This window comes from Atractosteus spatula, chromosome 26 (assembly GCF_055471065.1).
Source record: "Atractosteus spatula isolate fAtrSpa1 chromosome 26, fAtrSpa1.hap1, whole genome shotgun sequence".
Taxonomy (NCBI): Eukaryota; Metazoa; Chordata; class Actinopteri; order Semionotiformes; family Lepisosteidae; genus Atractosteus; species Atractosteus spatula.
In genome coordinates this window covers 1,158,185-1,171,776 of record NC_142731.1, presented here as the reverse complement: position 1 = coordinate 1,171,776, position 13,592 = coordinate 1,158,185, and the positions used below count along the sequence as shown (strand labels likewise).

Below are 13,592 nucleotides of genomic sequence, written 5' to 3'. Positions count from 1 at the left end.
ACATGCCAGGTGTTCAGAACTGTACTAACCTCATAAAAGGTTTTGCATATCAGCGTTGCTCTCATACAGTGAAGTAAATCTTTAGTCTGCTAGAGAGCGGCCTAAGTGAAGGAGGAGGAGCACTCGTCTGGGACGGTTTCTAAACTTACCTGTGCCCGCGGTTAGGATAGGCATGGCTTCTTTCATCGACTGGCCGAGGAGCTGTGTTCGGCAAACGGGACGAGCGCCCTGCACGGCTGACGGCTCCCGAGGCGGCGGCCCTGCACAAAGGACACGCGTAATAAACGTTCCTGCTGCATATTTCAGTCTCGGGTTAGTGTGCGGAAAAAAAATCATCCTGGTTTTGCTTCAGCTGCTATTAGCGTTGCGTTAATGTACAGTACCTGCAGTTATCCTGCACTGTAATCATAATCAGCGTGCTGTAACTTGTCTGGAGGGGGATGATTTACTGCACTCATTTAAAAGCTATGCTCAAGGTAAACCTGCGCTGGCTTCCCGCATATCCCGGTATCCTAACTGCGTTTCAGGTGGTGGAATTTCCTGATCTGTAATTCATCTTAACGATCTGCACCCTACTTTTCCTGGCCACCAATGAAAGCACGTACAGTACCAATTCCATATTGTTTTATATCTTTTTGTTTCAATCCGAACTCAGCGTTTCTTTACAAAACCACTTTAAAGTCCTGTTCTGCTGTAATTGATTGCTTTCCCTGAACAACAAGTACTCCCTATGACATTATACACATGTCTAGCACCCCTCTTCCGTCTCAGTGTTACTGTCTTATTTTTTCCCATTTAAGATCGATAGTTCTAAGTAAAAATAACTATACGATATGATAGTATAGAAGCGCCCACGTGGGGCGCTGCAACAATGCGCACGCAAGGCAGGCTGGGAACGGCGGCTGAGGGGGACGAGGGCTGGAGATGCTCTCAGCGTCTGTAATAAATGTCCTGTCAACCCGTGCTAGAGCCGCCGGCCTGTTTCTTTCCGTCGTCGAGCGTTACAGTATTATTGTGTCAAAACCACTAGCTACTAATCCAGGAACATGTGCAAGTTTGTGCAGTCTTCTTTATCCCAACAAACACTGCTTTGTGTTTCTGGTCCACTTCAGCACTTCTTTATCTTGTCTTGCATTCAGATCTTTGCTCTGGGGTGTGTGATGGTTCACAGAGACCAGACTCTCCTGTGCGCCATACGCACGAGTCTCCCTTACGCTCAGACTCTAGATGTACCACAGCTGCTGCAGATTCCCTGATTCCCGCGCAGCAGAAATCTCCACCCTTCTCAGTGCAGCAAAACACATCACACTTTTCTTGAAAATACAAAAAACAGAGTAAGCCAGCTGTTCAGTACAATGATTAATGAGGATGAAGAGCTTCAGTGTTGTTTATAAAACTGGTACACTGCACAGACCACTGATTCAGCAGCATGGCCTTCTGCTTACTGCAACACATACAGTATTCTCCCTGTTCTATTTTTAGTGAAGGACCCTTTTAAGGTTTTAAATGGGATGCAAAAGTAACAACACAGTCTGTGTTATGCCACGTTAAGGAAAGAAGAGAACTCTGATGTATCTCTGATGAAGAAGAAATACAATTCCTGACACAAGTAGCAGATGAATTGCTACTTGCATCTCTTGAAAAGTTTTTGTCAGCTGCTGTTGGCTGAGTGCTCATGTATCTCCACAGACATCCATGAGCCTGTATGATCTGAGTTTTCAGCTATAATCACTGGTGGGGGAGGGCTGAGTACGGATATTCTCTAATTATTTGGAGGGGTAGTGCAAATAAAAGCAAAAATGTATCACTTCAGGAACACAAATATTGTATACACTTTGTCCAACTTGAAACTGAAGAGTGCAGGTACTGTATATAACCAATATAAAATAGCCACATAAGCAACTAATACTACTATTGTAGAAAATGATATACTGTATACTTGAGTTATCACAGTATACATTAATTAGTAACCAGACAGTGTATTCCACCGATAGAAGAGCTCAACTTCAGATTCCCAGATATCAGACCTTATATGACTCCATTGCAATTTGCTGCCACCACTTCCTTAATCCATCAATCTAGGGAAAGATTGAGTCTAATTGTTGATAAGAAATTAAATGTATTCCCCACATCACCTGTATGGACATTAGTATTCCAAGACTCTTGCCTTCCTACACCCCTCTCACCCCTTAGCATGAGGGGAACAGCTCTCTCCACACTCCACCGAGCAAACTCAGCTACTTGCGTCATCTCCGTGGACCAGATGACAAACAGGCAGCATATTTCAGTTTGTCTGATAGTGTCCCCAGGCAGAGCATCAGATTTGGTCTGATGCCAGAGAAGCTGCACAGAAGCATACAGCAGCACTCCAGGAGGATTGCCAGAGCCTTCCCCTTTTCAACCTTTGATACGATTTGAATAGCAATAAATCTATGCCATTTTGCTCCCTGAATGGGGAAGAAAGCTGTCCTACATTCGGGAAAATCTCAATTGCAAACATCTACAGCTGTACAGGAATACATGCAAATACGTAACTTGTATCAATCAACTGATTGTGCTGAGCAGAATGAAATGTAAATTTTACAGAATAAATTCTAACACTTAAAAGCAAAATGGTGATGAAGAGCTAACTTCATTATGCAGTCATAGCTTGTGTGGTTGGTTTAATCTGCTTTCACATGTACTCATTCGAGCACCAGAGGCAAAGAGTTGGATCAAACCTGCTGGAATGAAAGACTGGTAATTTGACACAGAGGGTTTACAGACTTGTGACAGACTAGAGCAGTGAGTGACAGCACCTCAGCAGATACTGTACAACATCAGTCCACATATTCATGTTTTTTACAACTCTGAACTAAATCTACAACGAGAGCTCCAGAGGAGAAACCTTTTATAGAATTCATTCAGAATTACCAAAGGTTCCCTAGATGATATAATGAAAAATGTATGCACAGAAAAGCCTGTCCTGTACTTCAGCATACATAAATCACTGCAAGACAATGTTTGTGTTAGCAATGCAATTTGTAATTTGTAACTTGTAACTGTAATATCTTGATTCAAGTGCAATTGTCATTACCTTAAATTGTATTTAAAATGCCATTAGATTACTTCAGTTGATCAAAAGCTTTAGTGGTTACTTCATTGTGCATGTCAGTTCACAACACCTGACTGTGTCCTATACATGTACATGGTTAGTATTGCTGTCTAACCATGTACATGTAGCATGCAGCATGCAGTTTGCATGGTCTCTCCGTGTTCACGTGTTTGCTCCTGAAGCTCTGGTTTCCTCCACAATCCTAAGACATGCTGGTGGGTTATGTGGCTTCTGAAAAAATTGGCCCTGGCATGAATGGGTGTGTGTCTGTGTCTGTGTCTGCCCTGCAATGGACTGGCGTCCCATCCAGGCTGTGTCCCTCTCTGTGCCCATTGCTTGTCAAGTTAGTCTCTGACTCCCTCGTGTATGAAGCAGTTTTGAAAATGGATGGATGGATGGATTCCTTTAGAATAGGTCCTAGCAGCTCTGAAGACTGGAAAGGCCAGATTGGCTTACTCCACAGCTCAGAGAAAGGACTACATGTCCTAACAGGAACGTTCACACCTCTTACACCACACTCCCTCACCACTCTCAGTATAAACATGGGAAACGAGGGGAAAGACTTTAATAATAATAAAATATTCTAGATGTTATCCTGTGGGGAAAAGCATCATTAGCATCTCTTTTGTGAATAGTGATTTATGCCTGCAATCCTTTTACTTGGAATGTAGAGATGATTAATATGCTTCTGTTGGTGTAGCTGAAAAAATCTTGTCAACACGCTGATAGTCAATCAAGATGAAAAGCAAAAATAAAACAGGCACTAATTGGATGTGATTTACTCAATACAGAGATGGTATTATACTTATTCTGCCTGTCCTGATTAACCGTTACCTACATGCGCATACTTATTAAACCTGTAGTATTGTATTAATTATATGTGCCATCATAAAGAATAGCTGTATGCTGGTCTCAGGGATTTTTGGGTAACATCCATCCATTTTCAAACCAGCAGCTCTAGAACAGGCAGCCCACTGAAGCCCAGCAGGTGTGAGCCTGGTCAGTACCTGGATGGGAGACCTCCTGGGAACGCTAAAGCTGCTGCTGGAATAGGTGTTAGTAGGACCAGTAGGGGGTGCTCACCCTGAGGTCTTTGTGGGTCTAATGCCCCAACATAGCGATGGGGACATTATACTATAAAAAGGTGCCAACCTTCAGATTAAATGTAAAACTGAGGTCCTGACTGTGGTCAAGAAATGTTGGTGTTTCTTCAAAAGAGTAGGGGTATTACCCCAAATTTCCCCCTGGCCTTCACCAATCATACCCACCTAATAATAACCATTAATGAATTGGCCACATCAGTCTGTTCTCCTCCCGACTAATAGCTGATGTGTGGTGAACGCACTTTAGATTACATCTCATCATCCTGGTGAGCATTGCACATTGGTGGTGGTGGAGGGGAGTCACCATTACCTGTAAAGTGCTTTGAGTGGAGTGTCCAGAAAAGCGCTATATACTGTAAGCATAAGTAATTATTAACAACTTCATCCAATACAGGGTAACAGGGGAGAAGTAACCCATTCTTTGGGTAATGTTGAGAGATTTAAATAAAAACACAAGAAATTCATATTTTGCCTTTTCAAAGGAATAATGACAAAGCCCAAAACCTGCTACTAAAGTATTGCCACATTCACAAGGTGTGCTTTTAACCAACTGTTATTTAGCTCAGCGTAAAGCTCTGTAATTACAATGGGATTAACCTCTCTTGTGATAACGTTGAACTCATGAATAATGCAGAAGGAGAGGTTCTTGCTCCAGCTTCAACAGGGTGTAATGTGCTCAGAGAATGAGCTCAGTGTTTACAACTGTGTGGCAATTCTGTATATCGGCACTCACCTGGCCTCACACCTTCACTGTGATTTAGCATGGTACTATCTCACAGTGGAGCTTGACAAAAGCACTGGCCTGTACTGTATATCGTGGTGACCTTCGAGGTGGTAAAATTAAATCTACTGCATTTTTTTTACCAAGGTGCAGAGATGCACAACTGGCTCATGCAAATTCATTCAGAAAACAACACACAAGAATGTGTTTTTCCTCCTTGAAAGACCATTATAACATATTAGAAAATCTCAGATACTAAGGTCAGTTTCATCCCATGTAACCACATAAATTAGAAAGTCTATTCTAATGCTTTACTGCTCACTTGAAATATTAATTAACCAAGATGAAGTAATTTTAGAGTCAAATTTGTAGGCAGTCATTCATCATGCAGTAGCTGAGCCCGTTTGACATGACATTGCATGGCAATATGGAGATGGAAGTCATTGCAATGAAACTGTGAATTATGTTTTATCCTGAGCTTGATACATAATCCCTATTCCCTAATCCCAATGTGTCTCTACCAGCCAACAAGCCTACATCTCAGCCAAACATTTTACAGATTCAGATCTAATGTAACAAACCTCTGCAGATTTACTACTGTGTAGCAATTACTGTATAAGACTCATAGTTTCCTGCAAAAACTCTACAGATTGCTGATTCAGGTCTTTCTTCAAAAGTCAATTTCTCAGATTCTGGCATACCTAGGATTTTTTCCTTTTCTATTTCTTCTCTAAAATGTCTACTACCTTGGATAGAAAGTGATTGAACAAATATAAAAAAAAACCTACATTGGGACCTGGATTGGTTTTCTCAGGCTTCCAAAAAATGTAAATTACATGAAAAGAATAAATTATTGACTATTTTTACTGTTGTATTTCATGACAACAGACTTCTTATTATGATAGTTCAGGTGGATAGCTGCGTCGGTATGCGTAGGCTGCGCAAAGTAACATGTAAAGGTTTATTCCCTGCTGAAAAGAGAAGAAAGAAAACAACATTTCCACTGTGGAGGCGAAGGTGGACCCGAAGAAGGCTCCACAGCTGAAACATTGTGTTTTCTTTCTTCTCTTTTCAGCAGGGAATAAACCTATTACTTGTTCCTTCTTATTATGATTACAGTTAAAATAAATAAAACAGTAAAACAGTCTTTACAGAAAGAACAGGTTTAGTAAAATAAAAAATACTATGCATGTATTCTATAGAGAGGAGGCTTTAATGACGGCTATTTTAACCTATTAGGTGAGCCTTGTCTATAGCCGGTCTATTTGAACGTATAGTGCTGCTTCGGTGTTGTTTTTATTAAATAGTGAATTTCCACAGTACAATGAACCTTTTTAAAGGTAAGGCAAAACGTTATGCATTTCAGTGTTTTTTGCTTTTGCGCTTGTATTTTGCTGGAGAATCGAAAAATTATCAACATACGTTAGTGCTTCTCTAAACTGAAAGGCGAGATGAATATTCCTATGAAAAAAAAGGCCGTTTGCTATATGCTGGTGTATCTAGTTATGGAACGCAGTCCTGAAAAGCTTAGGATGTGTTGTGTCATATATAGTCCGTGGTGTTGTGTTTTTCTTTTGCTGGTAAAAGTACATATTATTTCAACCAGTGTACAGTTTCTGTGTAATGTGACGTTGTCAGTATTAATTTACTACAAAACAGCTTTAGTGCAGTGAGAACAGTTAATGGTCATGCTTACAGGATGTTCGAGATCGCTCTGCTATATTTTGTGAAACGATAAAAAAATGTTGCTTTTGTTAAGGAAAAGTGTAATGTTTGAAAGCAAATACGCACGTTTAGGTGGATATGCCTACCCCTGGGTCTACTGTATATAAAGAATATAACAATGAACACTTCTACTCGTACTGTATCTGCAGTGCTATTAGTGCTTAAAGATTTGAATACCATGCACTATCCCTTAAGCACCATCTGCCCCACCCCTCAGGGAAATCACAACAGGTTACTGATTGCTCAGGCCAATAGGTATTCATGAATTGTCTAAAAAAAAAAAAGAAGCTCTTCATTTATTTCAGGGTGCCTGACAAAGATCTGGGATTCCGCAATTAATCACCTCTGAATTGCCCTGTCATCATACAATTTTAGAAACAAAGGTACAGACAGAATAGCACCACTTGCTGGTCCATCAACACCACTTACAGTAGCAACCTGGTTTTACTTAGAGACCTTCCATCCTATTACTGAACACACATCAAATCAAACTTGGGCTCATACTGGGTGACTAAGCAAATTGACTACAAATAACCCCCACAATACTGCAAGCCAGCATGTGTAAAGTACTGTACACCTATAGGTCACGCAGGATGGAAAGATCGCATTTTAAATAGACAACACTGTACTTCAACATTCAACTGAATCTTCTGAACTTCTTGTTCCAAGACTGAATGCACTGACAGAAAAAAATGGATCCCTGAGTGAAATTTTAATGGCTTCCTTTCTAATGCACAAAGCATGATTCAACAGAATAAACCAAGACTTGTCCCACAACGGTGGCACTTTTTGAAGTGTTTGTTATTCTGTCATCTGTGTCTTGTGATTCATAAATCAAAGTGAAATCCACTGGACACGAGGCTTTAGGATGGAAACAAAAGGGAAGGTGTGTTTGGTTGAGGCAGGCAGAGAGGGTCAGGCCGTCTCCTGTGCGCGGACTGAGCTGTCTGTGAACACGGCAGGCTGGCAGAGTGTTCCCAGCAGGGCAGACAGGAGGCGAGGCACATTTCCCGCAGGGTCAAAGGTCACAAAATTGCCAAGTGGGCTTTTTTTAATAATAATTTCTCCATTATTGTTCTGCTCCCACCGCAACTCCAAACAGGACCTGAGTGGCTACAGTAGGTGGATGGAGAGTTGTTCTCCCGCTGGCTAATTTCAGTCAACTGTAATCACGGATTTATTTTCCTCTCTTTTGCTGCCTATTTCCTTTTTTGTTGTCTTTTTTTATTTTAGAAGGGAATGCTGCCTTTTCAGATCAGAAGAAATTGACTTTCCTTTGGGAGGCCAGTAAGGCAGGGGTTCCCGATACTGCTGCCGGATGCCCACACACCTGCAGTTTCACTTCTGAACTGGACTACCAAAGTCTCTTTATTGTAATACTGTATGAGCAGATTGTTCTCAGCTCACACATTTGGGATTTTGTTATGAGCAAATTGTTCCCAGCTCACACATTTGGGATTTTGTTTTACTTGAGAAAGGCAATGGTTACAAGGCAGCCTCTGAAATATGCTGAAAACAGTCAAACAGTTGAATACTGTTTTTAAGTCAGTCAAGTGTTCAGCTGTGTAACTAAGAGCTAGGCTCAAGACTGGAACTGGCTCTGGCCTGAACTGCATTAACAGCCCAGAGCTGAAGAAAATGAGGGATGATCTGAATGGCCATGGTGTTGAGAGAAATTAACCCCTGCATTTTTTTGCAAAATTAAAGGGGTCTGGCTTCCACTTCTTCAGAATCATGTCAGCCTTGTGCTTTTGTTTTGCTGCGGCCCATTGACCAGAGGCTGAGCTGCGTGGAGCAATGATTAAGAGCTATCTGATTATGTCATATTCGTGACTGCTGCCATGGAAACCAGGGATATGACCACTCGCTGTGACTCATGGAGCAAACAGTGCATACGACTGGTTTCACAGGAGACCTAGAATGAGAATCCACACATTTAATCTACTGTATGTAAAGTCACAGCCATCCCTCTGCCCATTTGTAGATCCTGTAGGAGTGTGACTTATTTCAGCTGCTCGCTTCAAGTGTGATTTCTGTGTGAAGTCCTGAATGCACAAAGTTCTGTTGTGTATTGAGTGCTGTAATATTTGCATACTTATTTACATAAGACACAATCATATTCCTAATGATGCTCCCACACAGTGATGGCCTCAGGAGGTACACAGGATCAGCTCAAGTGAGAACCGTCATTTTCATATCAGAGAGAAAGTCCTCCCTGGATTGGGCGAGTGTGCATTTCTTCATCAATGGGAACTGAGTGACTGAAAGACACGCATCTTCTGAAGGCTGTTTTTAGCTCCACTGTGGCTGATTCTCGTTTCAGAGCCTTTTCTTTCCCAATTCAAAGATGGAGGCAAGAGGACTTTGTGGAAAATGAGTACTTCCAAGACAGGACACTTTTATCCCAGTGGTGATAAACCTTATTAGAAAACCCCAAGAAACAGATGTGGCTGTGGGATCAGTAAAGTACTGTAACAGAAAAAACAGTCAGTGGAGACAGGCTGTCATTTCTGTGTTCCCACAGCGGTCTGTCCCTTGAGATTTTTAGGACCGTTGTTTTGAGATTGCTAAAACATCACTAATTTCCAGGTACTATTTATGATTCATAGAATGCTGCCATAGTCCATTTGGGATGTGGATTAGTTCTCATGGACAATATGAATTATACAGATACATACTCCTCCAGTCAGAAGAGGAATTATAAAATGTTGGAATTATGAAATGCTTAGAACTTGCAGCACAAACAGCTGGGTTTTTGTATTGTAAGGGAACATGTTTTGCTCAGGGTAAGCAGGTATTACAGACGTAGGAAGGTATTATCGTTGTATGAGCACAATTTTATGATGTATTAGTATTTCATATACTTTGTCGGTTAGAGTAACTTTGTCAACTGTCGGTAGAGATAAATTGCAGATAGCCTGTCAGAGACACTGTGAGATGGTCAGATCTGCCTAAGGCAAACAGACAGACTTGATACCTGAATGCTGTCTTACATTTAAGTAGGTGAAAATGGAAAATTGAGGTTGCTAAAGACATCATCTTTATTTTCATTTTGACTAAAATAGCTTTCAGAATATAAGATATTGGAATGCGCATGTTTGGGTTGGTTTTGATGTACACAAGGGCCCAATTTATGTGATACAATTTATCAATGTAATTGTCTAACTGGACTAACCTTCAGATAGATTACAGACACAATGGGGAACCTGGACACATCAGGATACATTTGAATATCTAGTTCAATCTTTGAAAAAAGTCTAATAAACTAGGCAGTCATGGGCATACAGTATGACAACATGGTCACAGAATGGCAAACCACATGACCATATGGACTGTATTTGACATTGTAATCCTGGCTTTAGGACACAGACTTAGGTTTGTATCTCAGCAACATCTGCCAGAAAGGTGATGAAACAGGTCTAGTAGCTATAAAGTTCCAGATGTAGATGATATTGCTGGTAAGTAATTATCAACAGCAGCATGTATGTCTGTTAGCGAATGACACGTGGTACAGATATGACAGCTGTTCATTATTTTTCTTTTCCAATTTAATTTTTTTTTCATTTTTTCATCATTTTCATTTTTCCATTGCCTCACTAGGTATGTTTCAGCCCAGTTGAAGTACAGTAGAAGCCAAGATCCGTTAGTGCTAGCGAAATAACTTACATTCCTCAGGCTGGGTGAGAATATCCTTGCTTTTCTAATTGAATATAAAACATTTAGGTAGAATATGCACAAGAACAGAAAAAAGAAAGCAAGAAAAGTTACAAATACAGCCAGTGTAGCCTGTTAGACATTGTATGTTTAGTACTATCTGAGGAGCTCATTCAGCAAGGCTAGGTATTTTTTTATGTACTCCCACTACCTTTTGTGTAAGAACTTGTGTATCAATATTGCTGTCATGAACAACCACAAGCAATATTTGGTAAAATGTGGTATTTGGATTTGGATGGACCTTTGCTCTGTGTGTATGCAGTGTCAGAGCAGCGATCAGTCAGTATTAAGTCATCTAATAGTAGCAACGAGGAGAGCATGGACGCACAGAGCAAAAGTCAAAAGCAGATTTTAATTGCAGTGGCTTTTGGCAGACCATTGAAAGGTCAAAGGACTATGAATTGAAGGAATGTCATTAAATGTCGGAGGATAGCCCAACTTCTGGCCTTCAGATCGTTTAGCTGAAACAGGGATGCAGTTTTATCAGGGAAGCACATGACATCTGAACTGCAGCTGAACATGTACCAGTAACATCAGATTTTCCTGTATTTTCACAAACGAACCCTGATTTTGGCCATGGAGTTTCATCACTAAATCCCGCACAACACTGGAGAAATATGGGAGCCTGCTTTTGATTAGCAGTACATCAGAAAATATTGGAGATTAAAGGATTAAGTCTTTTTGTAGCTATAGATCTGAAAGGTCATAGGATATCTGATTGAGGGAATTTTCCAGCTTCATTTGAGTCCCAGAAATTGTCAAAACTCTTGCAGTCATAGTCCCTGCAGGTTTAGGTCCAGGTCAGAATAAACCACCCACCATTCACTGGTGTGACTCATGACAGATGTGATGACAATAGGCACAGGTCTATTAAATTTCACTAAAAGGGTTTTTGATGTACAGTACAGTAGGTTACACTTGATAGAAAATAGGATTTGAACATATAATTAGGCACTACAGGAGTATAATTATTAAATGTTGCAAAAATAACTGAATGAACCAGTCTATTGCAAGTCCAGTTGCACAGGTCTGATTTTTCCCTAGTCCTGGTGTTGAATGCATATAACAATAGGACTACAGTACGTGCCTATTGTAGAATAAAAGACTCTGGATTCTCGAGAAATAGTAAACTTTAACAACCTGGGTAGAAGATGAAAGAACAACAAAAAGATACATTTAATATTGATGGCTTTATAATCACCATATTTCTCTTCCCCGAGCACTGCAACCCCATACAAGCAAAAGACTCATGGTTGAGCTGTATTATCAAGAATCTGGACAGTCTAATAGTGTTTACCATCTATTGTATAAGACTGTTCACAGCAAAATTAATTTCTGTAGAAAGAAGTCAACGGATTAATCTTGGGACTGCCTTCATTTTTCCAAACTTATTTCATTCCAGTAAAATTAGTATACTTAGTCTGCTACTAAATTACAGGAAAGCTTTCACATTCACACTGAAAGCTCAAGAGTGGCACCAAAGCCAGATTGAACAAACTCTAAGCAATTAATTACGAGCTGTACAATACCACAAATTAAGCATGCAAAGTGCAATCAGTGTTTCAGCAGAAGTCAAGGAGCTCAGTAGTATTTAGGTAGCTGACCAGGACACCACAAAACAAATGGTTTTGTGACCTCAGTACAAACCCAGTAATTAAATGCAGTAACTTTTAATAAAGCAAAGAGAGGAATGTCCAGGCACATGCAAAACTTCCAAAGCTAGATCATTAGTGGTCCCACTATCAAATCCAGCAGATGCGGAAAGGAATCTCTAGAAGTCAGACATGGGGCATGTCCGAGCAGATGAACTAAATAATGAATAGACATCCCTGCCAGCTAAAGCCCTTGTATCACAGAGCTCACATTGAAGACAATAAAAATAGAATGTGGGATTTAGGGCTCGGGAATTACAAATGGTTTCTCTTTTAAATGAGCTGCCCTTCTTTCATTTAAATCCCCTTTCTGGTCCGAGTGAAGGGATCGGAAGTGGTGCGGAGCTGTCATGCAGGCTGCATAAGCAGAATTCCATTAATGAGCGAGTGGATTCAAGAATCGGAGGGTAAAAGTCAAAGTCAGATCATTAGACATGTTGAGCAACAGTCCAGTGCTGTAGTAATGCATACGATGCTGGACTTGATCACCCCACACCCACTCCAGCAGCGTCTCACTCATTTATCAAGCAAAAGGAACGTGCCGTCACAAACAAAGCTTTTTAATTAATATTAATTGAAAAAACACAGAAACACACTACAGACCCCCTTCCTGCTGCACACACTCCCTTTTCTTAAAATGGGAGCATCTTATTCAGATACATCCTCTGCATTCCTCTCCATAGCCTCAGAGCATTCCTATGTTATTGTTGTCTGCACACCGTGTAACAGCATCAAATCAAGTACCTTTGCAAGGCTGGTCCTAGCACAACCCTTGCTTCAGATTCTGAAAATATCAAGTCAGAACCCTTACCTTTTTTACAAGAAAATGCTGTGGATATCCGTTGGTATGCTCTTCTCTGCTCGGCGGATTCCCTGTCCTCTGGCAGTGTGAATCTGCTGCTCGGCTCGCCGCTCTCTCTCTGCGCTCCTCAGCATCACCGTTTCCAACTGAACAATTTTCTAACGTGTTGGACCTGATAGCGGCAGACCTGCGCCGGGGACGTACCGCATGCAAAACGCCGCGCTGCTGTTCCCCCACATTGCCACCCCCCCTCCCTCACACCCCCTCCCCTCTGGTTAATTACGATTCCTAGGAAAGCCCAAAGAAGAGCACATTCAGGCAGGGGGAAGAAGAAAACAGATAGCAGACGTACTGTATGTAGCCTTGTTTTTGTTCTCTCTCAGGACCCCTTTCCTGTGTGCCTGTGTGTGGTGAGAAGGAAATGAATTGTTAAAGCTGGGGCCTGCCATTCAGATGGTAATGGGCACGGATGCTGTGAGTGTTTCTTTTGTGCTACATTGAGATTTCCCTGGGGTCTCGGGGGCTAACAAGTGAACCGTGCATAGGCGCGCCCACACACACACAAACACACAGGCAGGGGAGGAGGAGGGGAGATGGTAAGGTCCAAGGGGTAAGCTGTATGTTGTATGTTAATTAGCATAAACTGTACGTGCCATGAAATGGTTAACTCATAAACTGTACTGCTATTGCACCCTTCAGAACTGTTGCCTTTGACCCAGTGAATTTCTGCACACAGTATGAGAAGCCAGCTCTTGTGTGCAGTGTTCTCAGATGCAGGTAT

The 13,592-nt window shown here is 41.2% G+C and overlaps 1 protein-coding gene across 2 annotated transcripts in view; it reads right to left on the bottom strand.

The window, feature by feature from the left end:
• LOC148814563 (MAGUK p55 subfamily member 3-like) overlaps positions 1 to 12,959 on the bottom strand; it is a 43,403-nt gene extending 30,444 nt beyond the window's left edge. For both annotated transcript variants that reach the window (XM_088906071.1, XM_088906070.1), the window contains exons 1-2: positions 12,821 to 12,959; positions 150 to 260 (exon numbers count right to left, since the gene is read on the bottom strand). In XM_088906071.1, coding sequence (XP_088762197.1) covers positions 150 to 186 — 37 coding nt within the window. In that variant the 5' untranslated portion in view covers positions 187 to 260; positions 12,821 to 12,959. The remainder of the gene's footprint in view (positions 1 to 149; positions 261 to 12,820) is intronic.
• Positions 12,960 to 13,592: the final 633 nt, after the last annotated feature.